The following is a 27974-nucleotide window of genomic DNA, read 5'->3' on the forward strand; positions in this document are numbered from 1 at the left end:
ACCTGTATTATCATTTTTCAAAAAATGCAATGAATTACAGACACAAATGCAGGTCTTTTAATCAATGCAAGGGTTTATTAGTGCAGTAAACAGAAAATAACTTTCTTGTTAGAATGATTCTACCTGACGTTACATTTTTTTTTTTAGCATTGCTAATGCACAGGAGGCACTGAAAGCTGTCAAAGGCATTCAACTTTAACAGTGCTACTCTAAATGCCCCCTATGGTCCTTGGCTACTCAAAAAAGAAAGAAAGAAACCTGCTGGACATAATGTACAGACGGGATTGTTCTCCTTTTGAACTTGTAGTAAGCCTTGATGAGGTAGAATTCAACTACCCCCCTCATGTTCTTATGTGCTCCGAACTGTATGGCGCTTTCCAGACTTTCTCACAAAAGTGAGTAAATATTTGCCCTGGAGTACAATGTTTTCCTTTGAGAAAAAAAAAAAATGGCAAAGCGGCCTAACACCCACTCCTGATCAGCGGCTTGCACTGTTGTTGGCTTTAGGGTGCAGAGGTCCTCTGCTTGGATACAATTAAAACACGGGGGGGGGGGGGGGGATTGGCCCGGGGCTCGTCTCAGGGTCTTGAGCCGCTCAGGAATGCTAGTGTGAGCCTACAAACCAGGAAACCCACAACTGCCCTCTCCCGCCCTCTGGACGTCAGCGGGCAGGTTCCGGGGCAAGGGCTCTGCACACGCACACACACACACAGATAGCTCTTCAGTGATTGGCAAGTCTGGAAGATGCACTTAACTGTACGTATTGCACTCGAGGGGGTCAATGTCCCTGGATCAAAATAAGCGGTTGTGCAATACTGATTATTGGAGGGGGGGGGGGGGGTCAAAACCAGTTCCAAACTGTTGTGGGCAAACTACAAAACAGCAAACTTTCACCCTTGCCAAGAGGCAAATGACTAACCCACAACTGATCAAATGTTATATGTAAACACTTGTATTTTAGGGGCGGGGGGGACTACCTACATTCCCAATTGGGAAATAATACTACAATAAATTCACAATTCTACAAAATAAGTCATTGCAACAAAGTTGGGAAAAGGTATATAGAATAACAGGACATGTAATATATTGCATACTGAACCCCCTGGTCCAATATCTGGAGAAATGAAAAATCAACCTTAAGGCCATATATAAATGACAAACATGGTGACGGGCTCAAGCCAAAGCACTGAAGTGCATTCTGACTCGGCCACCACTGATTCATTAATTATTAAAAAGGGTAGAATACATCTTCCAGAGTTATAAAAAAGAAGGTCACTCTTCTGTTCCCTCAAGCACACTTAAGGGCACCAAAACAATAGGTTTGGACTTCGAAGATCGTCACACAAATGTGTCCGACCGCCCACAACCCACAATAATATTTGTGTGTAGTAGTAGCCGCCATACGCACTGGCACATTAGATATCCGGAAATACTCAAGTGAACTTTCCCACAGGACATTTGACCGCAGTCGTGCCTGCGCACTCCATTAGGCACCTGATTAGGTTGCCCTCCGTGTCGGAGTAAGGTTGACTTATGTGTGTGAGCTTAAAAAACACTATGAGCCTATGCAAAAAAAACAGAGAGGAATCTCCTCCCCTCTCCTATGGACGACCATTGTGCCTTCTACACGACCTAGAGCCAACACTGGCCATTACCATCGGGTCGGAGTAAGCGTCCGTAATGCACGGCATTAATCAGCTTAGAGTTGATTATCTCGAGCAAAGCATACAACGGAGCGACCGTGGCCTTGGATAAAACTACACAGTTTCAACACATTACTCTTATCCCCTCACAGAGTAGAAGGTGTAATCCTATACAACTATCACATGGACTCCCACTAAGCCGTGCTCAGTACAGCTCACAAGGCTTCTCACCTCTACGCGTTCCACCAAACAAACGAAAAATAAGTTGCATTTTCTACAAATAGATTTTTTTTCCCCCTCCTAATTTTCATTTTTTAGTTGTCTAAACTAACCTACGAGAAAATAAATACAGAATTGCATTGTCCTCCCAAAGTAAGCAGATTAGATGGAAGCAGCAACAAAGTTGACTGACGGTGCAATAACAGTGCATTTCTTTTTCGGAGTGTGGCTCACCTTGACCACAAATAATTCTTCGAAAGATGCATAAGAAACTGTTGGCAACATACCTGTGCAGTTGACCATTAGTCCTTTGAGTGTCTGGAGTCACTCATAACATGCAGTTACCAGTAGGTGGCGTTTCCAAAGAAACATTACATGCGCTACAGCAGATGAAGAGAAGTTGCTGGAAGATCTAAAAAGCTAGCAAAAGTATCTAAGCACTTTACAAAAGAAATCAAAACTAATAAAATCCCAGCAAGCTTCCGATTCTGGAATGGATCTGGCCCTGACTTGGCATGCATCCGGCAAAGCCATGTAGTCAGGGCCACCCCTGTTCAGTTCCAAAACCATTGGCTAACTGCGGTCACTATGGCCTGTAGTCACATACAGCCTACAGTCTTCTCCGTTTACACTAACATAACTGTGCAGGGGTAGGCACTACACTGTTTAAGAGACTTTTAACTGCCTGGATATAGTCATATATATAGAGTATACAGTCATCTAAGTCTAAGAGAAGCAAGGCAGCATCTGACCACTCTCCACACCAAGTCCCTTCAGCTATAACAGACCACACATTCACACACAGATTGATTTGATTGCTATCTCCGCTAATGTAAAATATAGGCCCTCAAATGCGAGGGACACAGAAAAACTAAGCACTGAAGCTTGTGCGGAATGAAATGAGTGGCTGGCCTGTGTTGGCAGGCTCTGTGCTCACTTGCCTTCCAAAGTGCTACTTCTGGTCTAACTGCTGCTTCCCCAAAAGTCCACATGACCAAACGACATACTTAACATAACAAGACAAAAAAGAAAAGAAAAAAAAAAGTACAAAAAAAGTACAGTGATTCACAAGCAAGCAATGTGGTAAAGTACGGTGGAGTACTTAGAGTAAATTAATGAAAAGATGTCCTCTCTGGGATAAAGCGTCCATCATCTGAAGTATGTGGGTTTGGTGACATGAGGTTCACCTGATCATGTTCATTTGCACACAGTCTGTGGGGCTGCTTGGCAGCCAAGGGCATTTTCTCTCTCTTCAGTGGAATGGACACCATCACAGGTACACATCAGTTCTTAAAACGTGTCTGTTCACATATGTGATTGAATTTCCTGCAGAGGGAACACACACACGAAATAAGAAACGATACACACACAAAAAGTTGGGACGTCCCGAAAACCCATATTTAGCGGCAAAAGGGATGTAGACAACGTTGAAACGTGTTGCTGGTATCAAATTCAAAACATTTGTTCTCCATGAAATATGTCAAATTTGTCATTTTCAATATATGATATGTTGTCTATGTCCTTTTTGCCGCTAAATATGAGTTTACGAGATTTGCAGATTACTACATTTTGTTTTTATTTGCAATTTACACAATGTCCCAACTTTTTCTGATTTGGGGATGTAGAATTAAATTGGAACTCATTTCATTCAGAATTCACTACAGCTGGTTTCAGTAACTAAATTAATTTTCAGCAGGCTCTAAAAACTGCCAAGGCAATGTAGCAGGTCCCTCTGCTGGAGAAATATGTGTATGGCAGCCAGGACCACCACTGAATGTTTTTGAGTAAGTGCAACTTGTCTAACAAGCAAAAGGTCATACATTGAAATGTAGGGATATACATAGCATAGGTAGCATGAAAATATAAAATATATCAAAAAGACTTTTGCAGTCAAATGTTCCAAAGCACGAGGCCAAACTACTGCCAAGCTAGTCTAAGTATGTTATCACCATGTACAACGTTGACTGTGCCAATCTATTAAACCAGCCTTTTTCACAATAATGTCAAACACAAAAGCTAACTGCCAGAAATCAGCTACAGAACCTACCACTGATGGCATCCAAAGTGAATGACTAGCATAAAATAATACAAGGTGGATGACCTTCACTTTATCACAAGATGTGTTCATAAACTACAGTGAAATGCATAACTACAGTAAGTTAAAATAATCACTATATTGAGAGAACAACATTGTGTAAAATGGGTGGCTCTCATGTGAGAAGAGGCTTACATGGCATGGTGTGCTTTGACTTGAGTGCGGCAGTTGCGTCCCCAGTAACAGTCTGGCCGCGACGTCACAGCAGCTGAGAGGGCAGAAAAGCGATGAGTGACACTTCGCAAAAACATCCTCACGTACTAAACTTCCACCTCCCAGTGGATTACACTAAAGAAAGAACACCCATGAAAGGACAACGGCATTCAAAACGGCAGCAATTAAATATTGTGTATAGCCCTCTATATTCACACCATGTAGTTTTCCTTTGATAGCTGAACCCTGTCCAGCGTGTTATGTAATGGCTTCCTACCCTCAGGCAGTGCAATTAGCCCAATTGGTGGTGGTGGTCTAAGGGTGATAGGGACTCGGAAGTGTGTGAGGTGAGGGCTCACCTGGAAGCTCAGAGGCAGGGACGCTCTCCCTGTATTTGTAGGCCAGCTCCTTGAAGGCTCGCAGACCACAGCAGAAGCACAACACGGCACTGCCGTTGATGCGGCAATCTACAGCAGACACACATTTTTTTTATACATGTATGTATCTGGTGCATATGCTGTGTTTGTGTGTGTTGAGATGGTATATGCATGCGTGTGTGTGTGTGTGCGCGCATGTGTGTGTGCATGTGTGTGGTGGCAGGAGGAGTGGACTCCCTACCAGACAGATGGAAGACCCCTCGCTGTGCCGCCTGCAGGCCGTCCTGCAGCATCTCCTTCCACGACATCCCTCTCGAGGACAGATAATTCTACCAACAGAAACACCACAGTTACACTTGTTTCTGTGTGTGAGAGATCGAGTGAGACTGAGCGACTGGATTATGGATTTACAAACAGAGCAGTGAAAACTGCTGTCGGTACCTGCAAGATTTCAGACTCGTAATTGTTGCTGTTCAGCACCCCGTCGAGGCATTTGTCTGTGAGGTTGAGCTCTGCAGATAGATGTGAGTACACACACACACACACACACACAGACACAGACAGATTCACTATTGGAGTAACTGCACACAAGGAAAATGTAGAGACAGAGAGCAAGAAAGGAGGAGAAGAGCAAGAGAGGTAGGGGGGACAAAAAAGACAAAGAGAAGTCTTCTTTCCTCTACAGCTGACAGCTCTGCTGCCTCAGAGGCTTGTTGGACACAGAGAATGGAACGACTCGTGTGTGTGTGTGTGTGTGTTTGTGTGTGTGTGTGTTGCATCGTCCGAGGCGCTTACCGCTGAAGCGTGCTAGGCAGCCCTGACAGCCGAAGCGCTGGCAGCCCCAGTACATGTGGCAGAACGGCCGCTGGCACACCAAACCTGTGGAGCCAAAGACCAATCACATGGACACCTACCCAACAAAGGCACAAGACAAAAACAAGACTGCACTCTCTGAATGGTTGGTTGCCTTTGACTGACAGGCAAGACGACCACTCACACTGCTGGGAAGACATCTGCTGGGCGGTGAGCTCTCCACGGCGGTCCGGCATTGGCTGAAGGCAGCAGGTGCAGATGACGTGGGGGCCCTGGGGAGGGCAACGGAACTCCGGCTCTGTGGTGGCTACACAGAGAGAGAGAGCGAGAGCGAGAGAGAGAGAGAGAGAGAGAGAGAGAGAGAGACACACAAGTCGAGCTATTAGTTATTGGCTATTATATTTTAGGCAGCTCACGAGGGTCCTTAAGCAAAGGGGAAAGAATAACGTTTGGACTATTTTTTGCACTGAATAGTAATAAATGTGCCATTTCAAGAAATGAAAGATGATGTATGTGCTAACAGCACAGAAGAGAGTTTCATGGTGGAGTGGGACAGAAAAGAAAAGATGGAAAGGGAGGAGAGAAAGGGCAGCACCTGGGGAGGCCTCTGCAGACGTGGAGGGTCCCTCTCCTGGGGGCTTCCCTGGCCCTTCGTCCGGAGGTGGGCCTGTGATCCACGACGCATGGCTCATGTCCTTCCTGTAGCCTGGACACTGGCGACAAGTCAGGAACGGCTGACTGTGGACACACAACACAACAGGATCAGATTTCAAGCGGCAGACTCCCTCATCAGTCAGAGCCAAACTGGGGAGGCAGCAGAGATGTAGTCTAGTTAGCTGTAGTGGGTATACTGAGATGTAGTCTAGTTAGCTGTAGTGGGTATACTGAGATGTAGTATAGTTAGCTGTAGTGGGTATACTGAGATGTAGTATAGTTAGCTGTAGTGGGTATACTGAGATGTAGTATAGTTAGTTGTAGTGGGTATACTGTGATCAATCCCAAATGTTAATACGTATCCTTCCCTATTTTAAGTGGGTATACTGGGATAGTGATGCTTTTTAAGTGAGTATACTGCGTATTCCTGCGTATCACGTAGACTACACCACTGGGAGGCAGGGTGGCAGTGTACCCCATTGTCATTACCCTAAAATGGCATCAGGTCACACCATTTTTCATTTATTATCAAGGGCAGTTTCTCGTTCTGTAAATACTAAAGGCAAAATGTACAGACATTGCCACCTGAAATTTTGCCGCAAAACAACTACCGTAACCACATTATCTGGTTAAACGTTAATCTATAATAGGCTAGTCTTGTCAACTGACCAAGGTATTGCCCAACTAAAGTCTTTGGTAATTTGATTCCAATTAAAGATAATGGTAAGATGCAAAAGGTGATTACAATACAATATCACAATACAAACAAAACTCAAGAACATTTCCTTCTGCCATACAGGATGACCTGACTGAATGAACTCTTTAAATATCAAAGAGCATGAAGCTGAACGGAGTAAACCTGTTGACAGGTATGTTCTTTGTGTGTAATCAGCTGTTCAGATATGAGTGGTAGCTGCAGGTAAGGGCTTATGGTGCTGACAGAGTGGAATGCTGATGGGTGGCTCACCTCATGTCTGACGTGTCGCTGTCATTGTCAGAGAGCTCAAACAGGTAGTCAGAGCTGCCCTCCTCGTCGGAGAACGAGCGCTCGATCTTTGGCTGCAGCATGTCCTGAGTGATCTTATTGCGCATGTCCATGCTCCGCAAGTCCTCCTCGCTTCGGCACTTCTCTGTGGCAGGACACACACACACACACACACACACACACACACACACACAGCCATCAGTATGTACATCTCCACCTTCCTTGTAACTGTTCCTTGCTTTGTTATCAGATGATTATCAGGCGATTACCAGAAAATGTCAACAGCAGCCTGTCGGTCCTGTTCTTTCTTATTATCCTGTCTTATACAACAATTGGGTTCTATGGAACTATTTATTTGTTTCTGATTGGCCGAGAGACGTTCCATGAGTTGGAATATTGGAAGATTTGACACAATGTTCTCATCCCAGCTCTCCACTATTTCAAGCAATGGGTTACTCCTTAGCAAACCATAACGAAACAGTGCTTCACCACATCTGTGGATTAAGCCACACAGTCAACTCAATGTAAGTAAGATAAACGAGGATGCTCTCAGCATTGCCAGCATTGTGTATAATATAATTGTCACTTGGAGGAGACTTGTAGATAACTAACGTTAGCATAATTAGCTAACCGCTGCTAACGTGCTAGCATCGTCACGTCAGGCTGTGCACAGTAGTGTAACATTTATTCACCATAAATTAATAAAGTTGAGTGGTTCTGCAATGTAGACTATGTTTACGTTTTTTTGCAGTACCATGTCCCTTACATGACATGGCCCAGTGTCCTTGTAACATGCATGCAGCAAACCTAGATATGAATGTGATTTCAGCCCGACTTTTAACATTTCTTTCATGAAGACATTTAAACCACAAAGACCGTAACGAGGGATCTGGAATGTTGGTTACCTAGCAACCAAGACGCTGTCTATTAAAAAGGGAACTATGTTTTGATGCGTAAGAACGATGTCGAAATTAACATTTTTAAACAATAATGGGGTGTTTTCAGATTATTTAGTTTGTGGTACGGCCGAACAACACCCGTGGGAATATCCATGACCAACCCCACTCTCACTCGTGCTATATTGCTTAATTATATGTTGTGTTATGTCTTATATGTCACTATGCCTGCATGACCAAATTGCTCCTCAGGAATAAATAAAGTTTTTTGAGTCAAATTTAATTGAAATTGCACTCTTCAGCTGGGGTAAGAGGGAGCATGTTTGTACATACAGTGCTTCTGTATGCATGCTCACAGTCTCATGTTAATGAGTATGTGCTTAACTGCCTTGTCTGTGGGTCACCTGGACATTTACTGCCAGTGAGGTCCTACTAAATCCTTGACAGTGTGTATATTTTACACCAATGCATCCCGTGAGTGCTTAATGGGATTCTGCTGCAGATATGCATATGAAGTCTCAAATGTGAGAATATTCCTTGCTGAAGAACAGAAAATGTCCCAAATTTGCTTAAATGTGAATGTTGAAGACATGCATATGATTCCTCTGATCTTAGCTTTGGTTACAAGTATAAAGCTCATATTTGGTATGTACAACGTTGGACACAAACGTAATTCAATCAAAACTGTGGCATGACTCATACCTGGAGACTACTGTAGATAAACTTCCATTAGGTTACTGTGCTATCTGCTACTGTGCTGTCTTATGTGTGCACACACTCTGTGGTGTGTGTGTGTGTGTGTGTGCACATACCTGGGTGCTGCTGCAAGTAAGCCTCCACCAGGTTGTTGAGTATGTGGTTCTTGCGGATCCTCTCCACAGGGCAGCGGCAGGTGGGGCAGAGGGAGGAGCGCTCCATCCAGCCAGAGTAGCAGGCCGCGCAGAACGTGTGCATACAGGGCTGGAGACTAACACACACACACACACACACACACACACACACAACAGAAGAAAGATGATAAAATATTAACACATGAATTCATTGGAATACATGAATACAAATTAAAACACTATCGACACAGACACAAAAAAATAGAGCTGGCACAACATTTAATAAAGGCACAACAGAAACCGCCGTTGGCTCGCCAAGTGCAAGTCTGGCGAAACCGTGACCGGTTTGACCGCTTGTTGGACAGGATTGAGACGGCACATGCTGCCGAGTGGCTAATCAAAGTGTGACATCTGCTGTGTGAACATCCCAATCTGGCCTCGGAGCCGCCATTACAAACTAATTGGAATTCACAGTGTTAAATGACCCACATATCACAGCACTGAGGAAATATCCAGACTCAGAAATGAGGCAAGATGTCATGCGTCTGTCTCAGAAGGAGAAATATCTCAGTACTAAATTCTAGGTGTGCTAGGGAAAGCTAAAGTATCCAGGACTATTAGAAATGTACCGTTATCTTACGTGGAAGGATTCATCTTCCTGTCACTTTCCATTGGGTTTTTAGCCATTGTTGTTAGCCATTGTGTTTGGCAGTACACTTAGGGCTGGTTTACTGGACATTGATTGAGCCTGGTCCTTGACTAAAAGAAATCTTCACTGAAGTCTTCTTCTAGTCTAGTACTAGGCTTAATCCATGTTTGGGAAACCGGCCCTAGGGGTAACTAATCCTCTCAAAATTCTGCTTCTGAGCAATATGACTCAGATCTGGTCCATTTACTGGGACTAGAGGGGAGGAACAGAACAGCTCTACACAGGTGAGGTGTGTGGAGTGTGATGGGGCATCATCACCTGCGGACATCACCGTGTCTTACCTCACACAGTCATGCAACAGGTCCTGACAGATGATGCACGTAAGCGACTCCTCCATCTTGTCTGTTTTGGCCCCCGTGGCTCTCTCCTTCCTTGGCAGCTCCACCACAGGAGGCTGCTTCTGCAGCACTGCTGCCTCACCGCAGCCAGAGGGCGCTAGACACAAGTCCTCTCCATCTGAGAGACAGAGACAGAGAGAGAGAGAGAGAGAGAGAGAGAGAGAGAGAGACAGAGAGAGAGACAGAGAGAGAGACAGAGAGAGAACGAGAGAATCAAATGAACACAAAACCCACAATTGGAGGGAAGTCAGGGATCAAAGCAAAACAACAGTGTGACAACAAAGTCCACATGTACTCTACTGTACATATGTCTGCTGGCATCTTCGTCTTGAGGCGTCTAAGCAAGTACAGGAGGACTGCTGACCTGTGCCCGTACAGTACAGTACAGTACAAGTACAGGAGGACTGCTGACCTGTGCCCGTACAGTACAGTACAAGGACAGGAGGACTGCTGACCTGTGCCAGTACAGTACAGTACAGTACAAGGACAGGAGGACTGCTGACCTGTGCCCGTACAGTACAAGTACAGGAGGACTGCTGACCTGTGCCCGTACAGTACAGTACAAGGACAGGAGGACTGCTGACCTGTGCCCGTACAGTACAGTACAAGTACAGGAGGACTGCTGACCTGTGCCCGTACAGTACAGTACAAGTACAGGAGGACTGCTGACCTGTGCCCGTACAGTACAAGTACAGGAGGACTGCTGACCTGTGCCCGTACAGTACAGTACAAGTACAGGAGGACTGCTGCTGACCTGTGCCCGTACAGTACAGTACAAGTACAGGAGGACTGCTGACCTGTGCCCGTTTTCCTCTTCTTTCTCTCCGGCTCCAGGCTCTCTCCCTCCCCAGCGGAGCACGGGCTGGCTTCACGGCTCCGGAGCATTTCCCGGAGGGTGAGTGGCCTGGCGTGGGCATGAGGGCCCCCAGCGTAGAGCAGTCCAGCAGCAGCAGGACTCTGGGAGGAGGAGGAGGGGGAGGAGGACTCGCCACCGAGAGCGTGTAAACAAGCAGCCTCACCTGGACCTACACGAGACACAACACAGTCTTACTTCACGTTCAGTGAAGACAAGGCAACTTAGGCTATTAGTCAGGGGCAGGTAGAAACCATCAGCAAATAAAGAGTGATCTACTGTGCTGTGAATACAATTTAATGGTGCAGTGTTGTCTGTGGTTGCACCAAGCATAAAAAGAACCTGTATTCACTGAAGTGAAGTAGCTCCATAGTGTGAAAAAAGAAACAGATTTTACAAAGCAACACATTTCTGCCTGCAAGCTCTTCCCAAATAGGAGGCTTATAGGTAGTCTAAACTAATGTAACTGATCGCCTGTACGGATGACTTACAATTCATCAGGTTCAAATGAAAATCAGGAACAATAGTTTCAACAAGCCCCAGTCAAAAGCACCCAGTAGTTCTGCTTTTGTACATCCCTTCCTTAAAAGAGTTTCACAAGCATCACTAAATTATTATCCTCTGAGCATCTTACAAATACCCCCAAAATGTCCAACTGCTGTGATATGCTCCAAAGCTAGACCTTTGACTTAATTTGCATGGTTGCTCAAATTTTGAAAACCACTTTCCTTTCCACTGCTTACATCAACGATCTCAGTGTGCAATACTGACAAGACATATGCATACGACTGTAGGAAGTATATAAGAAAAGAAACTCAGAGAAACACATGAAAGGAAAGAGAAACGCTTTAGAAATGAGGGTTGAGGGTTCTGCGCTGTGCCTACTGTACCTGAGGCCGAAGCCTGGGGTCCTGAAGCTGTGGAGGGGGAGAGGCAGTACATATGAGAGGTGGAGGTGGAGGGCTGGGGCTCCTCCAGGGCCAGCTGCTGCTGTGGGGCAGGAGGCTGAGGAGAGGCTGCCACTGCTGGGGGCTCTGGGGTGCTCTCGGCTCTCCTCTCCTGTCTGGCCTCTACTGGCTTCCCACCGTCTGCAAGGTAAACACAGAACAAATCAACATATATTATAAACAATTCTATACAATTCTATACTCGACAAGATCAATTGGGAGCAGACTCCATAATTCGGAAGGTTGAATTAAATTTAACTTAATTAGGTCATCTTTAACCTAAAATTGAATTGTAATGATTGCTGAATACAACGAACAGTAGATCAAAATAAAAACAAAAAAAGCAGAGGTCTAAAGAAGTGATTACTCCATACAGTTCTAAATGGAAATGACTGAAAGTCATACTTGCCATTTTGAGAGGGAGCTTGATGTGGCCTCATGGACTGAAAAATGTATGCAATGTCTGCAAGAACAAAAAAGTTTGTATTCTGCTGAACTGAAGGAATATTGTTATTTGTAAAGCATGCAACACCCACATGAAACCAGGAGGGACAAATCTGAAATGTCCCTTGACAAGTAGCAGAGTTTTCGTTTACCAGTGCCACATAAGCAAATTACACAGGCAACTGATTTCCTATGCATTAAGCAACTTCACATTTTGCGAAACTCAAAGGTCCGTTAAATGTCATCCATTTAAAGAGCCATGCAATACGGGTAAATAAATTGCAGGACCAAAACAAACAAGTAAACACAAACAAACAAACAGAACAAAGGGCCCAGGCCAAGGCCTGTCATACTCACTTTGCTCTGGTTCATTTTTCCTATACACAAAGTAGATCACGTCACCGTTCTGCAGGAGGTGCATTTGTTTTTTCACTAACTTGGACATGTTGATCACCGTACCGTTTGTACTATGGGGCAGAAAAATAATTAATTAAATAAAACTTTATTCTGAAGTTACAGAACAAAATAGTGTTTAGGCTATTGGTTACTGCTTAGGTTTCTGCTCATTTATAAAAACAGATACTTTACATTAACAACTATGAGAAACTGTAGAATGAAGTAGAACAGATTGCAGATTTTGTTACTCAACCTATAGAAATGTCACTTAATAGTTTGGGATAGTCCAAATTGCACTGAGGGTGTTTTGTTGCAATCTTTGTTTGTTGCAATCATGCCATATTGAAGAATAGGGGCCAATGCTGTGAATATTGTAGGGCTGCACAATTATCGCAATCGTAATCGCAATATGAACCAACGCAATTACCTAATTGCAAAAGGTACAAATAATCGTGTACAGTTCATTTTGTCACATTTCTGACTTTTATATTCATTCCATCCTCCTAGACTATGCCACTTCTGGTTGGTGGCACAGAAATTCTGATTGGTGAGTTTCACAGTCGGTTTGGGGTGCCGTGCTTCTTGTGCACTAGGTATGCACACCAATCAGGGGTGGCACGAATTAAAGAGACATTCGAATAATAAACTGAATCGATTAATTGACATTCAAAAATCATATCGCAAATCATAATCGCAATATCGGTCAGAAAATCGCAATTTGATATTTTCCTCAAATCATGTAGCCCTATAGCAAAGTTTGATGTTAATCTAACCCCTGAAAACCAGGTAACTTTAACAGCAATCTTCTACCACGGGGCACGCAGACACATAAACACAAATAAAGCACATCCTGAGCCTAAAACATGGGCTTACCTCATATCCTCCAGCCAAACCTTCCCTGATTGCTCATCCTGCACAATTTTACAGTGGTCTCCTGAGACCAGTTTGTTTGCAGGAAAAGACAAATCACAGCCTAAACAAACAACAAGGATGAGAAGTTTAAGTCTTGGCCAATGGATGAATGTAACCATAATTTAACACATTTGCACAGTGGTATGCCTAACTGTGTGAAAATTAAACAGAAACACAAAACAACACTTCTCTGTGGTCTTCTAACTAAAAATAACCCCAAATACCAAAAGTGGAGTTTGAGACTTTCTCCTCAGCTAATGCAACTGTTTTTTATTAGCATTACTCATGCGAAAGCTGTTGTAGTCTCAAGTGCTCCTGGGTTTTACATTAAAATTCAGAGGGAATGGGACTGAAGAGGCACCAACTCATTCAACATGCGTGCAGACAAATGAATTAAAGCCCACTGGTTGGGAAGCAGACACAGATCTCGACATAAAAGGCCCAGACTCAGACAGAGCCAGGGACATCTAACCTTTGCCTGGGCTAGACCCATACAAAAAAAACTGATTAATATTCTGCACGCATGTTCTCAATAGACGCCTTTGTCATTATTACTAGGGGGGTGGTGTGTGAGTGTGTGAGTGTGTGTGTGGTGGGGGTGGGTGTCTAAGTTTACAGAACTAAAGAAGATATTGTGCAAGAGATGAACTGATTATACAGGGCTCAATCAGACTCGCGCAGTCCGTGTCTGCAGCATCTTTTGTCATGTCTAAAGTAGATTAAGCTACTGCTGCAAAGGAATGGCGAAGTTTGGATTGCAGATGACAAAGACAGGCTATTTAACCAGTATTTCAACATAGTCGGGATTATTGGGTTTCTATAAACATTTTCCACTAGTTAAATACTGGTGGGCGTTTGGTGCGTTGTAATTACAAAAACATAAACAAACCCATGCATAACGTTAGACAATCAAGATGGAGAAATGTAACTCACCCTTCCTTCGCCCGATGGTGCATTCTCGGTTGACAAGTAATACTTCCGAATCACAACTTCGGTCCAAACTTATCAGCTTCCCCCAAGGTTGACTTCTAGACTGGTTTTCCATTTTCCACGATTTTGATTGTAAAACAACGCCTAGGACCGAAACGATGTCGAGGTTAGAATCGCTGTAATGTTGAAGAAATTGTGTTTTCGTTTCACATACATGGGTGTAGCTTGCTAGTTGGCAAAAGAACGACAATAAACAGCAGTGCTGCCGAACGTCAGCTATACCAGCTCGGTAGTTTTGATCGATGTGATGATCCCCACAATATGTTGAAGACCAATTTCACTTCTACCCAAAGATAAATAGTTTACGCACAGAAACATCCGCTGAGTCGAGGGGAAAATCACTCCAACACTGCACAGCACTAAATACACCAACAAGCTATCTGTCCACCAACATGCTAGCCAGCCAGGAAGTGCTTTGCTAGCTTGTAATTATCGCTTCTATCTAACTCGCATCGATTGATACCCGATATAAACGTTCAAGCATGCATGAACACAACGACGATTCTTAACAGGAAATCACATGTATGGTAAGTCTCCTTACAGTCGATTGTTTCTCTTACCAGATAAAACTATTCGGTCCTTCTGGGGCTGACAAAGTGGCTATGCTAGCAGGCTAACGTTAGTTGCCTTAAAAGCTAAACGTGGCTCCAGTGTTTGTGCTCTTTGCTAGCTCCACATCCACTACAAGACAAAATTCGTTAAATAGTTTGCAACATATGAATCGCAAACTTATTTTTAAGTGAACGAAGGCAATTTGTTTGAAATAAACAATTAGATTCGTTCTTCATTGCTGGCAAGTGTATCTGGTTAGCCTAGGTTATTTTGTTTGGCGATGTTCAGCACCTTCAAGTCAGTGCTTGGCCCCGAGTCCCAACACTTCCTGGCAACCAGAGGTATTTACAGACATCAGCTGATTGTAGAGGGGCGGAGGATGTGGACTGTGGGAATGGAGACAGCAGGAGGAGGGGGGGGCATACTTGTCAGTCGTCTGTGTGCAGTTTCACATGTTTCATTGAGTATGAATGTGTGTGTGTGAATATATTATATAGTTTGCAATAGGCTAGCCTACTACAATCCTTAATAGACTATGCCAGGTAGTCAAACCCTGAGCAAAATACTAAACAATCTGTTACAATTATGAATGCTGAGCTCCCATGGCGTATGCTAGGCTACTTCACCTCACCTTCCCTTACAGTCAGTCACCTGTCAGTGTGAGATCAGAGGACACAGAGTTTCCCCGGGTGAAGTGTCACCACGAGACCCTGCCATACCACAGACAGCCGTGATTTGCCTTGGCAGTCCAGGAGTAGTAGTCATCTCCTCTCTGCTTGTCTTACATACTCAATGGAGAGTCCCCCTCAGAGGGCATGGAGGTTTCTGTTCTGTCTGGCTAAGATAAGAGAGTGACAGGCTGGTTAATCTCATGCCTCTCTGTTTTTGTGCGTCCTACTATCATCTGCGAGCACTGAGTGTCATCACCGTGAATGGAGTGGAATGACGTGCAGCAGGTGGACAAGATGAGTCAACACAGCATGGGGCCCTTGCTGGGGGCTTTCTGTCTTTTTTAATGAAATTGCTTTAGTGATGAATTTAAGAGTATAGCCTAATATATTTTGTATGTATATTTCTAACTCCCAAATGTCAGATGTGGCAGAGATTTAAAATGATATGTACAACCCAAAACAGAAAAAGTTGGGACGTTTTGTAAAATGTGAATAAAAACAGAATGTAATCTGCAAATTTCTTAAACTCTTAGTTAGTGGCAAAAATAACACAGACAACATATGAAATGTTGAAAATGACAAATTTGACTATTTCATGGAAAATATGTTAATTTTGAATTTGATACCAGCAAGCAACATGTTTCAGAAAAAGTTGGGACAGGGTAACAGAATGCTGGAAAAGTTGTGTAATGATACAGAAAACAAAAGGAGGAATATTTCACAACTAGGGTAACTGGCAACATGATTGGGTATGAAAAAGAGCATCCCCGAAGTAAAGCTCTTAGAAGTAAAGATGTAGGGGTATTCATCACTCTGTGTAAACCTATGTGCACAAATGATGAAACAATGATTAAATGCTTCTTAAGATGAAATTGTGAACTATTTGGGGAGTTCATCATATACAGGACATAATATTATTAAAACATTCAGAGAATCCAGAGAAATCTTTGCAAATAAGGGAAAGAGCTGAAAAATAAATTGGATGGCCGTGGTCTGCATCCTGCAGATGGCACTGCATCAACATCATACCTGTTTTCAGACCTTTCATTGTATGGGCTCAGGAAAACATCTGATAGTCATTGTCTATGTGCACAGTTTGATACTCAATTCAAAAACTGCAGCCAAAATTGTAACAGCCAAAACAAGCAAAATTGTATTGAGACATGGTACAGAAAATACCACAGTCTTATCTGGGCCTATACGCTTGTTTATGGACTGAGGTAACATGGAAAAAGGTCCTGTGGTTAGACCAATCAAAATTTGCCATTCTTTTTGGAAATCATGGACTCATCTGGGCTAAAGAGGCAACCCAAAACCCAACATGATGGTGTGGAGGAGTATTTGTGCCTACAGCATGGGCATCTTGCACATTGGCAAAGCACAATCAATTCTGAATGATGTATACAGGTTTTGAGCAACATATACTGGCATCCAGACAATGTCTATTCCAGGGAAGACCTTGAATATTTCAGGAAAACAATGCCAAAATTAATTCTGCACATATTTAAACAGTATTTCTCAATAGATTATGAGTCCAGATGGTAAAATGGCCTGTCTGCAGTCCAGATTTGTCAAATTAGGTGCATAATGGAATGAAAAAACATGACTAAGAATACCCCATACTGGTTGAGCAACTGAAATCCTATATGAGGGAGTAATGGGACAACATTTCATTCTCAAAACTCTAACAACTGTTCTCCTCAGTTCCTAAACATTTACAGAATTTTTGTTAAATGAAGAGGTGAAGCAGCACAGTGGTAAACATGCTCCCGTCCCAACTATTTTTGAAACATGTTGCTGGCATCAAATTCAAAATTAACATATATTTCCATGAAATAGTCCAAATTTTCATTTTCAACATTTGATATGTTGTGCTTTTTGCTGCTAAATATGGGTTTACGATACTTATCACATTCTGTTTTTATTTGCATTTTACCCAACGTAACAACTTTTTCTGTTTTGGGGTTGTATAACATAGGGCCTAAATTCTGTTCAGGTGTTATAATTATTAAAAATGGTCATAAAGTTTCAGTGTGGCAGCAGAATCTTTGCTTTGCTGGATTTCTCATTATGGTTTCTTTATTTTTTCTATAATGGTTTCTACTATCTTTTTTTATTTGGTTGATTGTTTATTTATTTTATTATGGTCACTCAAAAATATATTCACTGTGTGGATGTGGATGTGGATTTATTCATATATTCACAACACAAATGTTGGGTTTTGCTTTAAGTGTAATTTTGTTTGACATGGGCATCATTAAACCCAAACAACTTGCTAATGTTGCTACTTTCAAATGCCTTGTGCAATGTGTTTATGTAGAGCAGTGGCGTATATTACTTGAGTACATTTACTCAATTACTGTACTTAAGTCGCTTTTTTATGTATCTGTGCTTTACTTGAGTTTTTAAATTTAGTTAAACGTTTACTTTTACTCCAGTACATTTCTAGGCCAAATATCTTACTTTTTACTCCACTACATTTTGTGACAGCTGAAGTACAGCTTAAGTTCCTTTTGGAAAAAACACTGTCCAAATACGTACACATGTGCATTTTTTATTAATCGAGCTAGGCTTTAAATAACCATGTTATTGTTATATTCACTATTTACTGTACCTTGTTGACCCCTTTTTCACAATATTGATGTTACCATAACTAGCCTCATGATGCCATCGAGCAAATTATGATAGACAATGATGGATATACAATAATAGACAATCTGACACTATCAAACACAAAAGGGAATGTCTTGATTTGGTCCGAAAGGGTAAAGCATTCAACAAAGCTTTATGTGTTTTATGTGGTTATAAGGTAACTAACGAGGATTAAGTCTGCTTTCTAAGGCCATCATAGTAAGGTTTGTAAAACAAACAAAATATCTGCCTAAGAGCCAATCAATCAGGACATGATATGCCTGTTAATTGTGTCCAAGCTAAGGCAGCACTGATAGATAGATAGATAGATAGATACTTTATTGATCCCCAAGGGGAAATTGAAGAATATATGACAGACACATCAATCTTCAATATTTTATCAGATATAAAGTGTGTCAGTAGTAGTATTGTTTGTAATTCCCTTAATGGACATGTTAGGTACGTCTGGGAATCAAACACGGGTCTCCCGCATAGCAGGCAGGTGCCCTACCTCGGTGCCACAAGGTGGTGTAACTGCAGTGTGCATGCAAATACGGGAGGTCACTGAAAGGCGGGGATGTTTTGATTGGCTGTTCTGAGGAACAAACAGTTTTATGTTATGTTGAGAACTCGAGAAGTGAGGTTAAATACCACTCTGCAATGTACATTGTAGTTACAGAATAAGATTATATTATAGATAGATTCAACTTTCAATGTCCATTTGACCACAAGGGAAAGAAGTGTTTTCTTGTGTGCCGGCATTTACAGATGGTGCCATGAATTCAACACGAGCAGAGATTATTCATCTCGGAAGAGAAAAGGAAAACAATAGGGTTTGGAAAAAGAGGCTTCTACTTCAGACATACGTAAACACAAGTATTCTTGCCTTTTTTGGTTTTGTTTTACGGTAAAAAAAAATGTATGGTTTTATTTATTTTGAGCACTGTTTTATTTCCTGCAGTTTTTTGTGCATTTGATGTCAGCTGGCTCATATCATGTGTTACTGCTTTTACCAGTTTCCTTCATGTATCTTTTCTTTATATAAATATATTCAGATAGGACACTGAAGAGTGACAAGAAATTAGAGAGAGAGAGAGATGGGGTGGGGTCGAGAAAAGACTGTAGGTCAATTGTGAACCTGGATCCTAGTGGGCACCTGGACTCGAATGTGATATGGACACTGCAGCCACTTGCAGTACAGCCATGGAAAATTTAGTGCAGCCAGGAGAACAATTCAGAAGGAACATAAATTATTGTAATAGTAAGCATACTACTGTAAGAATAAACAATACAGAGGTTTGTGGTTGGTCAGGCCTTATTGGGAAAGCTGCTGAAAGTTTGAAGCTATTAACATTAATTACTATGGTGTGACATATCTGCCAGAATTCAAAACAGTGATTACAAAATGTGGTACAGATTATATCATTAACAGCTACAGTATGCCACTATGCTACCACCGGCCCTGTATAGCTATAGCCTAGGTAACCTATGGAAGGGAAGAGTAACATTCTACGAACCGACATAAGAAGCCTGTTCAAATGAAGCACTAAAGCATGCACATCCTACAGCACCATACATCACTAGTGTAACATGCAAAAATCCTTATGATGTAACACCTTAACTGTGATCTGTATTTCTGATAGACAGTATCTGTGGGGATGGAAAAACCCAGTTTTCACAAACAGCATGCTAAGTGACAACCACTAGTCAGGGAGAGAGGTCAGATTCGTCTGGGTTTGGTGAGACCCTCTTCTTGCTGAGTTTTTGGTGAACATAAATCATTTACCACAAAACCTACATGTAAATTGATGCCGATGAGAGAATACTAAAGCAGCTTTCTGGTGTTACATGTAATACAATTGACCACATGTCATGGAAGACTCTAAGCCAGTGCATACATCTCCGGTGAAGTGTCAGCTGGGTTGTAACGGCTTCTACAGTTATATTCTGCTCCTTTTGCATTCACTCGGACACTGACTATCTTGTTTATGCCCAACAGGGCAACTCTTTATTCAACTTTGACACGTGCATAGCCTGCCCTAACCCATAAATCCTAACATGCTCATTCACTTGGTGCAGCACCCAACCGGGTCCGTGTAAACAGGTAGGCCTACACTAAAGGTGTTACGGGAAGAAGAGACATCTTTATCTCACATTGCTTGTCTAAAAAAGAGCCGACAGATTAGAACAATAGCCACTACAACACAGCTGACACTTTACCGGAAATATATGAACTGGCTGAGAGCCGTCCATGGCATATAGTCAATTACTGAGCAATTCCTTATTGCACATGCAGCTAATCTCTGACATTTCTTCCTGACAGAATGGCCAGAGTGAAGACTGGTGAGTATATGAGCTTTTCCAGTGTGTTAATTCCCCCCCCCCACACACATACACACACACACAAACACACAATTACTCTATTCATCATTTGATGAAATATACAACACAGAGAAAAGCCCAAAAATGAACACAAGAACACACACATAGTATTTGCTTCACATACTGTTTCATCTGTTCAATTTTGAATCTAAATATGCATAAAACAATTAATTATGCAACATCAAAACTAACATTTTAATTTAATCAGTGACAAATAATTAGCAGTGTTATATGAAAGGCCAAAGTTGTGCTTATTGCTGTTAAATATAATCTCAGCCAGTCTGCATCTAATTACTTCACTCATTAAGCATTAGTGTCCATTATCTTATGAGGTATAGGAACAAAGACTCATATGCAATTTGCCTAACCTACCACTAGGGGTAGCACTTGTTCTTTGTAAGCCACCTATCTGCCAAGCCACACAAAGCCATGTTATTGCCCCTCCACAATCATTACTATCAATGCAGACCTATTCTGGCTGAAATTTCGCAGGAAAACATTTATAGAATGTACATATTACATAAAAAGGCAATTACATCAGTGCATGTATACTAATTTGTTTCCACCGGTAGTGATTTAAATTGTGTATGGGCAAATAAACACAATGCATAAGCAATGATTTTAATATCAGTCAAGGAGAGTCAATTGTGTACTCTGTGTGTGTCTGACTTGACTGTAATAAAGATTGACTAGAAGGTGATTGCATTGCAATTACTGAACTAATATGATTTACTGGATATTTCTCTTGAAAAATGACCACAATTCAGTATGTGGTTCTAATATGAACAGACAGTAATAGATTTACCGGTACTGAAATAACACACCACTGACAGATGATACTAATCACTTCATTTGGAATCATGCCCTCATGATATGGAACATTCAGTGAATATTGTTAAGAGCTCAAGGTGTCTGGCCTAGTGGATGCAGTTTAGGGTACTGTTGTGTAAAGCAGATTCTAGCAAGCTTTAGGGAAAATGGCTAATCCATAGAATTCCCGTCGAGCTGCTTGCTGTCATTGAGGCCATGAGTTATAAGCAAAGGGAAGGTGATCACTAAATTGTGACCATATTATGTTTGCTAGTATTTGGACTGAAAATGTGACCACAACTAAATTGAAAGTGTACCAGGAGCTATTGGTCTGCAATGTATGGGATAATCATACACAAAATGATACTTTATTTAAACAAGTGTTTCAACTCATGTAGGCAGCTGAACTAAGTGTTATTTACTCATGATACTGTGATTAACTGCAAACGATTGCACATATTCTCATAATTCATCCCAAGATTGACATGAAATGAAATGTATCCATGCTTCATTAGTCGTGGCAACACAATACGATTTTTCTACCAAAGTCACTATGGCTGTCTATAATTTACATTCCACATTAGGTGAAAAAGCATTTGAGGTGTACCCTGAAAAATCCAGAGTTCTCGCAAGAGCACAAGTTGAATTGTCTCTGCGAGACACTCTGGCAATGAGTAATGATGCATGTAACTTTTGCCACTTGTATCGCGGGGAGCCAATCACATCGGTGTATCTGATATAGGCGGGCCAAAGGCAAGCTAAACGGATGACAGTCATATTGTTATCCAATTGCGATCCAATACAACAGACTATTTGCTGGGAACTTGTGGACAAATATTGGTCTGATTTTACGGAATCTCATCCACAGATGTCATTGTGTGGGTCATTTTTACATTGAATTGCTACATTCACAGGAGCCCATGCAGGACCAATCTCTCAGTCCACAGACAGAGCCCAGGGCCCTACCTCTGCCACTCCTGCCAAATTCACTCATTTGTCAAAGGGTCTCCATGATCACACACTGACAAATCCCCTGTGTCTCCCGCGCTGTCAAGCCCTGGCGCTGAAAATGAAAAGACAAAAGAGCAGAGAGAGCAAGAGCGAGAGAGAGAGAGAGAGAGAGAGAGAGAGAGAGAGCACAGAGGCCCCAGCCACTTCATTTAAAAAATGCCGGAGCATTCAAAGCCTCCTGTGTGTGCCCTTTGAAAAACGCCCCATTTTAGGGCTGCTGGGTGATAAAGATTACAAGGAAATGAAAATCACTTACATTGTGGATTATTATTGGATTCCATAATAACCTCAGACGGATAATTACGCCACACATAAACTTTTCATTTCAAAAGGATCCAGTAACATCAATAAGTGCGGACTGGGTGGGAAATTAACAGGACCTGATTGCACACAGCTTGCTGAAATTAGGCCTGACTCCTAAGCAATGCTAATAACAAAGAAGGAAATGGTGTGTGTGTGTGTGTGTTCATATGTGTGTGTATGTGTGTGTGTGTGGCTGTTTCAGAGACTGAAAGATGATCAGGTGCAGGAACAGCTTAAGGGGGAATGTGTTTAGCTCCTGACAACCGTGGCGACACACACCACTACAGCCCTGACGGTTCTGGCAACCCATCTCTTTGTCCGGCACTTTCTCCCCCTCCCCCATTCCTTGAGGCTCAGGAAATCCCTCCAAGAGTTAAATCCTTCTCACCGCTTCGATGTGACCTGTCTGTCATGGCTACACTTCTCCCAGAGTGCAACACGCAGGAGAGAATGTGGGCATCTGCTTTGGCGACATAAACCGACAAGCCGAGAGCCAGATAAGAGACATTCTTGGGCGGCACCGCAACAAGCCACGGACAGGGCCTGCTTGATATGGGTCCTTGTTGTTTTGATGTGCTAAATAGCTGGCCTTCAACACCCAAGCCAACCGCTGAGTGAGTCACTCTGTAGCCAAGGGTACAGAGAGATAGCCAGATGTCTGAAGTCAATGGAGCTTGGCACGGCCTTATTCCATAGTAAGATAATTGCAACATGTTTCCTCAAAACGGCGTGTGACACATCACAGCTATTTATAATATGAAAACATTCTGTGAAAAACACACCCAGTGCTCTCAAATGAAGGTCAGATCATTTATGGCTACACGTATGTGCTTTTGTATATTTGACGTTGTGGCGTGTCAGGGGTAATTTTGAAATGCCTCAATCACATTGAATACAGTTAGACTATATTTACCTTCCTCAGTGTGGAGATCTTATCACAACGTTGAGCAAACAGTGGGCCATGGCACGTACACATGGGAACTTCTGCAGGGCAAAGTAGGCATTTGGGGTGTGTTTTTTTGTCTGTCGTCCAAGCTTACAAAGGCCCCCTTGGCTAATCTGCAAACAATCCACTCTGCAGATCCTGGTGCAAGTGGGGAAACAGCCCTTAAGCTGTGACATTAACGAACAGAGCGAGATAAGATAGGGGAGTGTTATCGTGTGCTCCTGCACAGATACCAGATAAGTGCTTTTTCAAAGCATGCTGCCAGACAGGGCCTGCTACACAGTCCAGGCCCCCAATCTCTCTCCACCAGCGGAGGAATGCTTTGCGTTTCTGTGGAAGGGGCCAGTTTCCGAAGTCATCTGCTATCGCTTTATTAGTGTGCACCCATATTGCTCCCTAGTTGACACTAGACAAATAATACCAAACACAACAATGTGTACATTAGTGCTCTGGTTAAAATAGAGGTCATCTCCGGGTCTGAATGACTGTATAGCGGTGTCAGTATGCGACAACTAAAACAAGACAAGATGATAACAAACATTTTATCTTGTCTCCAGTCAGTGATGTAAGCTCTGTGGAATGTCATGGGTTTAGCAATCAGGCAACAATCTATTTCAGGTTTTTTGAGTGAGAGCCAGTCTTTGGCTGTCTGTGCTATTCTTTGTGGTGAAATCTGACCGGTAGCGGCCCATGAACACAATGCAAGTAGTGTGCCAGCGGTAGTATGCCAATGTTTTTTCTTTCCCTTCACAAAGTATTTTTCCTTCACAAAGGCTGACAGAAATGGTGTGAAAAGATGGTGCCAATAGAGGTACAAGAACTGAATTATGTTTGGCTGCATCATGTACTTAACATAAATTCACCCATTTCTCTCTATTTGAAAATAACTGTTCCAGCACCCTTTTGTGTGATTGGAGTTTTTCTGATGTGAACTTTTTGAACAATACCTGGCTGAGAATCCATGCTGGCTATGCACGCTTAGCAAATCAACAGGAGATCACTTCTCAGAATACAATAGGCTGTACACATACACACACACACACACACACACACAGACACGCATGACAGCAATTCAGTGGGCTTGTGAAGACAGCCCCAGACAGCATCGCTATGTGTTTTCTTTAAGAAAAAATTGAAAGGGGGATTTCTTTCTTTCTTTGTGTTGTATTTTCAAAGCATCAATTTGCCTATATCAACACCAACTCCTTCCTCAAATGTGTAGCTGACAATAGCAACAACTTACATGAATGTGTGTTGTATAGTGTATGCGTAATAACTTTAGGAAGCAGATAGTATCAAAATACACGTGAGGGGTCTGATAAGCAAAGCAGTGCTGGAGCTGTCAAATGAATGCCAAGGCCTTTCCAAAACAACAGAAAGCGTCACAACTAGTTTTCCATTTGGAGATAGTCTTTAAAGTCATATGACAGTTTGAAATATGGTCTTAATATTGGGTGAAGTGTTCTTCCACCAACACAGGAAAAAGGGAAATTAATAGAAGGTGCAAATCCTATGAACTGTATGAACTACAAAAAAATAAATATTTCAATTTTTTATTGCTGTCATTTATTATAGTCATTCCTAAAATACGTACTGCACATTTAAACATCATTGTCCTTGTGAAGAGCATAAGCACCATTTGAGCTTGACAAAACTAAAATGCTTTCAGTGAAATAGACACAGCATGAGGTGGAGCTTCCAGGTCTCTCACACAACCTGATGGAATCAGGAGGCGTTGCTAACCAAAAACTGGAAAGAGCAGGAAACAGACAGCTGGGCCCAAACAAAGGCTTACTGTAATTGATCCATTTTCTTTAGGGTCAATGTGCTGCACAGGGAGCACTTTTGCTGGCAGGTGGAGACAAATTGTTTCCCCCCACTGAACATTGTGTTTGAGTTAGCCATTGTGCTCAGACAAAACAACATAACATTGTTATGTTAAGTGCAAGAAGCACTGTAAACACACTACTGAAGTGTTCCCCCTTGTTATCACTCACAAGAGACACTAAAGAGCTATAAGACCTATGCAGTAAATAGCAACTTTATATATTGCCTATGTGTTTAAATGTTCCAAGGTATGTTTGGCCTTGGTATTAGTGCAAAAGAGACTTTCAGTGAGATTGTTATCACTTTCTTGCAGCAATGGAAGATTTTAAATATGTACTCCAGTGGATTTATGGACTGAAAATTAAAAAATTAGGAGGAACATTTCTATTAGGTATAATTTGAACCAGAGAATTCCATCTTTGATGGAAACTCAGAGATTTACATTATCTATCATTCATTTTAAGAGCAATTGCTCTTCTCCAACCACCATGATAATAGTAATAACCCTAAAATGCCCTGCCAAATGTACCTTCATTACAAGAGATTTATGCTGATTCTATTAATCTATTCTGTCCCCTTTGAAAAAAAGGTATTAGAGATTTGAATCAACCATGCCAGATAAAATATGTGTACTTGTAAGTGAAGAGGTGAAAAATGCTTATGAACATCAGACATTGGTGGAATAAGTCTTTATTCTCCTCCCGCGGCTCTGAAAAGAATCTTTCATCTTGGCCGTTGGCAAATAGCTCTGAGGCAATCCGCTAACACTGGGCCAGGCAACGTGCTAACAGAACTCCAGAGGAATACTGTCAAGACAAGTTTAATATTTAAATAAAGTACACTTTTGGCTCGTCCAAGCGTGTCGTGTTGTTACCAGCTGGCAAAACGTCCTTCCCTCCCTCAGTCGAACACGGAGGCACATTTGATTAACGTCTCAATGACTAATTGTGTACTCCCAATGTGCCAAATTGGAAGGGGTTTTGTGTGCATACGATCTGCTTCAAGATTCTCGCTCTCAAGAGCTTCTGAGGGGGGCCTCTTTCCCTCTCTCTCTCTCCCCCACCTCCCCCTTACTCTCCACTTGGTTGGCCCACACAAGGCACAGGGTGGCGAGGGCACCATGCCAGGCTCTCCGACCTCCACTCAGGGGAAGGGACTACCTCTGCCAGCTGCACCCAGCTGCACAAACGTTTCCTTTCCCTCACACATTTTGCACAGCTCGTGTATACATAATGCTGCCAGTGTGTGGGTATTGGGTAGGGGGAATGCATAAAATAAACAAATGACACTCCAATTTGAATGAAAGTGGAGGAAGAGAATTAAATTGACTAGCAGCTCTCTCCCACCCAATCTCCCCCCTGCTTTGCCCCCCCCACCCCCCGGCTCTCCAGAGCAACACTCACTCTAGCTCATGGAGAGTTCTGTTTTGAAACGTGTTGATTTACGGCGGGCCGTGACACAGGGGGCGTTTGCCACTGGACTAGAGGTGCAAAGACATTAGCCAGCACTTTGTCACTGCTGACTGGAATTCACACCGTCTGGGCAGCTTTCTGCTCAGCGTGCCAGTGACGTGACTGGCCTGGAAAATGTCAGCTGTTGATCTGTTGACGCTGGGACCTATAAAAAGATTAGGGTGGGAGTTGAGTAATAGTCATACGTAACCTTTAAAGGAGATAAAATGATAACCATGGTACATTATGACAGCACCCTTTAGATTAACGAGACTCCATGTTTACAAACATACACGGAACATAAATACTATACCGGGTAAATGAGTATGCACATACTACCTCTAGATTTTGATATTTTCTTGAGCACAGCCCTGGGCCTTGCTTGGCTGATTTGACTGAAGAAGGGAATCTCAAATCTCAGCAGTGGACCCGTGCTGCTATTATGGGCTTGCTCACAGAGTGGAACTCCCCCAAAATCTGTAGGTCCCATGGTGCCTGGTGCAATTCGAATGTGATCATTGCGCCCCAGCCTCATTACCAATCTCCACTGCCAAAACACTCTCTAAGTGGGAACTAATGCAATGGCCCTCACAGGGATATTTCAGCAATAGGAAACATTAGCTTGCTAAAAAATAAAAACAGCCACAGCAGGCATCTTTTTGTTTATTTCATGTCTAGTGGGGACATTTGGACAAGTATGACCTAATGATAAAGAGTGCAGAAAATCCCAAACCCAAAGATTTGCAATTAAAGGATGCCAAGACTGACCACAGATTGATTTGGCGAATAGGTCAAAAAGAAGCAACACAATAAACAGCACCACCTGCAGCAGCACTGCCTTTGTACAGCACCACCTCTGGATGGGTGTCCATGTAAAAAGGTTTGATGCATTGAAGAGAGGAGGGAGAAGGCTGCATTTCCCTGAGGTAAACAACGGAGTAAAAACACTCTGCAATTACAGGCTGGTGGTGGTAAGTAGTCTCCGCAGACTGAAAGATTGGCCAAGAAAGCACAGGCGCTAAAGCCAGGATCAGTGCAGTAAACACCAGCTCTCACTCTGCACACGCCCTGGCTCAATTACAGCCCTTCCAAATTGAAAGTGATCGTGTTTTAAATCTCCCCAATACACAGTTCTG

General features: G+C 42.6%; 1 protein-coding gene across 1 annotated transcript; it reads right to left on the reverse strand.

Annotated features, from left to right (window-relative positions):
* Positions 1–53: 53 nt before the first annotated feature.
* Positions 54–15125, reverse strand: chfr (checkpoint with forkhead and ring finger domains, E3 ubiquitin protein ligase). Its single transcript, XM_042102048.1, has 18 exons — positions 14815–15125; positions 14198–14338; positions 13226–13325; positions 12314–12423; positions 11922–11975; positions 11456–11653; positions 10510–10737; positions 9656–9830; positions 8648–8802; positions 6922–7084; positions 5896–6038; positions 5485–5607; positions 5283–5366; positions 4929–4999; positions 4729–4816; positions 4470–4577; positions 4093–4165; positions 54–3188 (listed from the first exon to the last, which is right to left on the reverse strand). Exons 2-18 carry the CDS (start codon positions 14307–14309, stop codon positions 3146–3148), a joined length of 2028 nt encoding a protein of 675 aa, XP_041957982.1. The 5' UTR covers positions 14310–14338; positions 14815–15125; the 3' UTR covers positions 54–3145.
* Positions 15126–27974: the final 12849 nt, after the last annotated feature.

This window comes from Alosa sapidissima, chromosome 8, assembly GCF_018492685.1.
Source record: "Alosa sapidissima isolate fAloSap1 chromosome 8, fAloSap1.pri, whole genome shotgun sequence".
NCBI lineage: Eukaryota > Metazoa > Chordata > Actinopteri > Clupeiformes > Clupeidae > Alosa > Alosa sapidissima.

What these genes read in the sequence shown, in the direction of transcription:
- chfr (XM_042102048.1), bottom strand. Translation starts at nt 14,309, where the DNA reads ATGGAAAACCAGTCTAGAAGTCAACCTTGGGGGAAGCTGATAAGTTTG. An exon ending in CTGCCTAGCACGCTTCAGCG is followed by an intron (nt 5,000 to 5,282) that starts GTAAGCGCCTCG and finishes ATCTATCTGCAG; the next exon opens with AGCTCAACCTCACAGACAAA. An exon ending in ACGAGTCTGAAATCTTGCAG is followed by an intron (nt 4,817 to 4,928) that starts GTACCGACAGCA and finishes TTCTGTTGGTAG; the next exon opens with AATTATCTGTCCTCGAGAGG.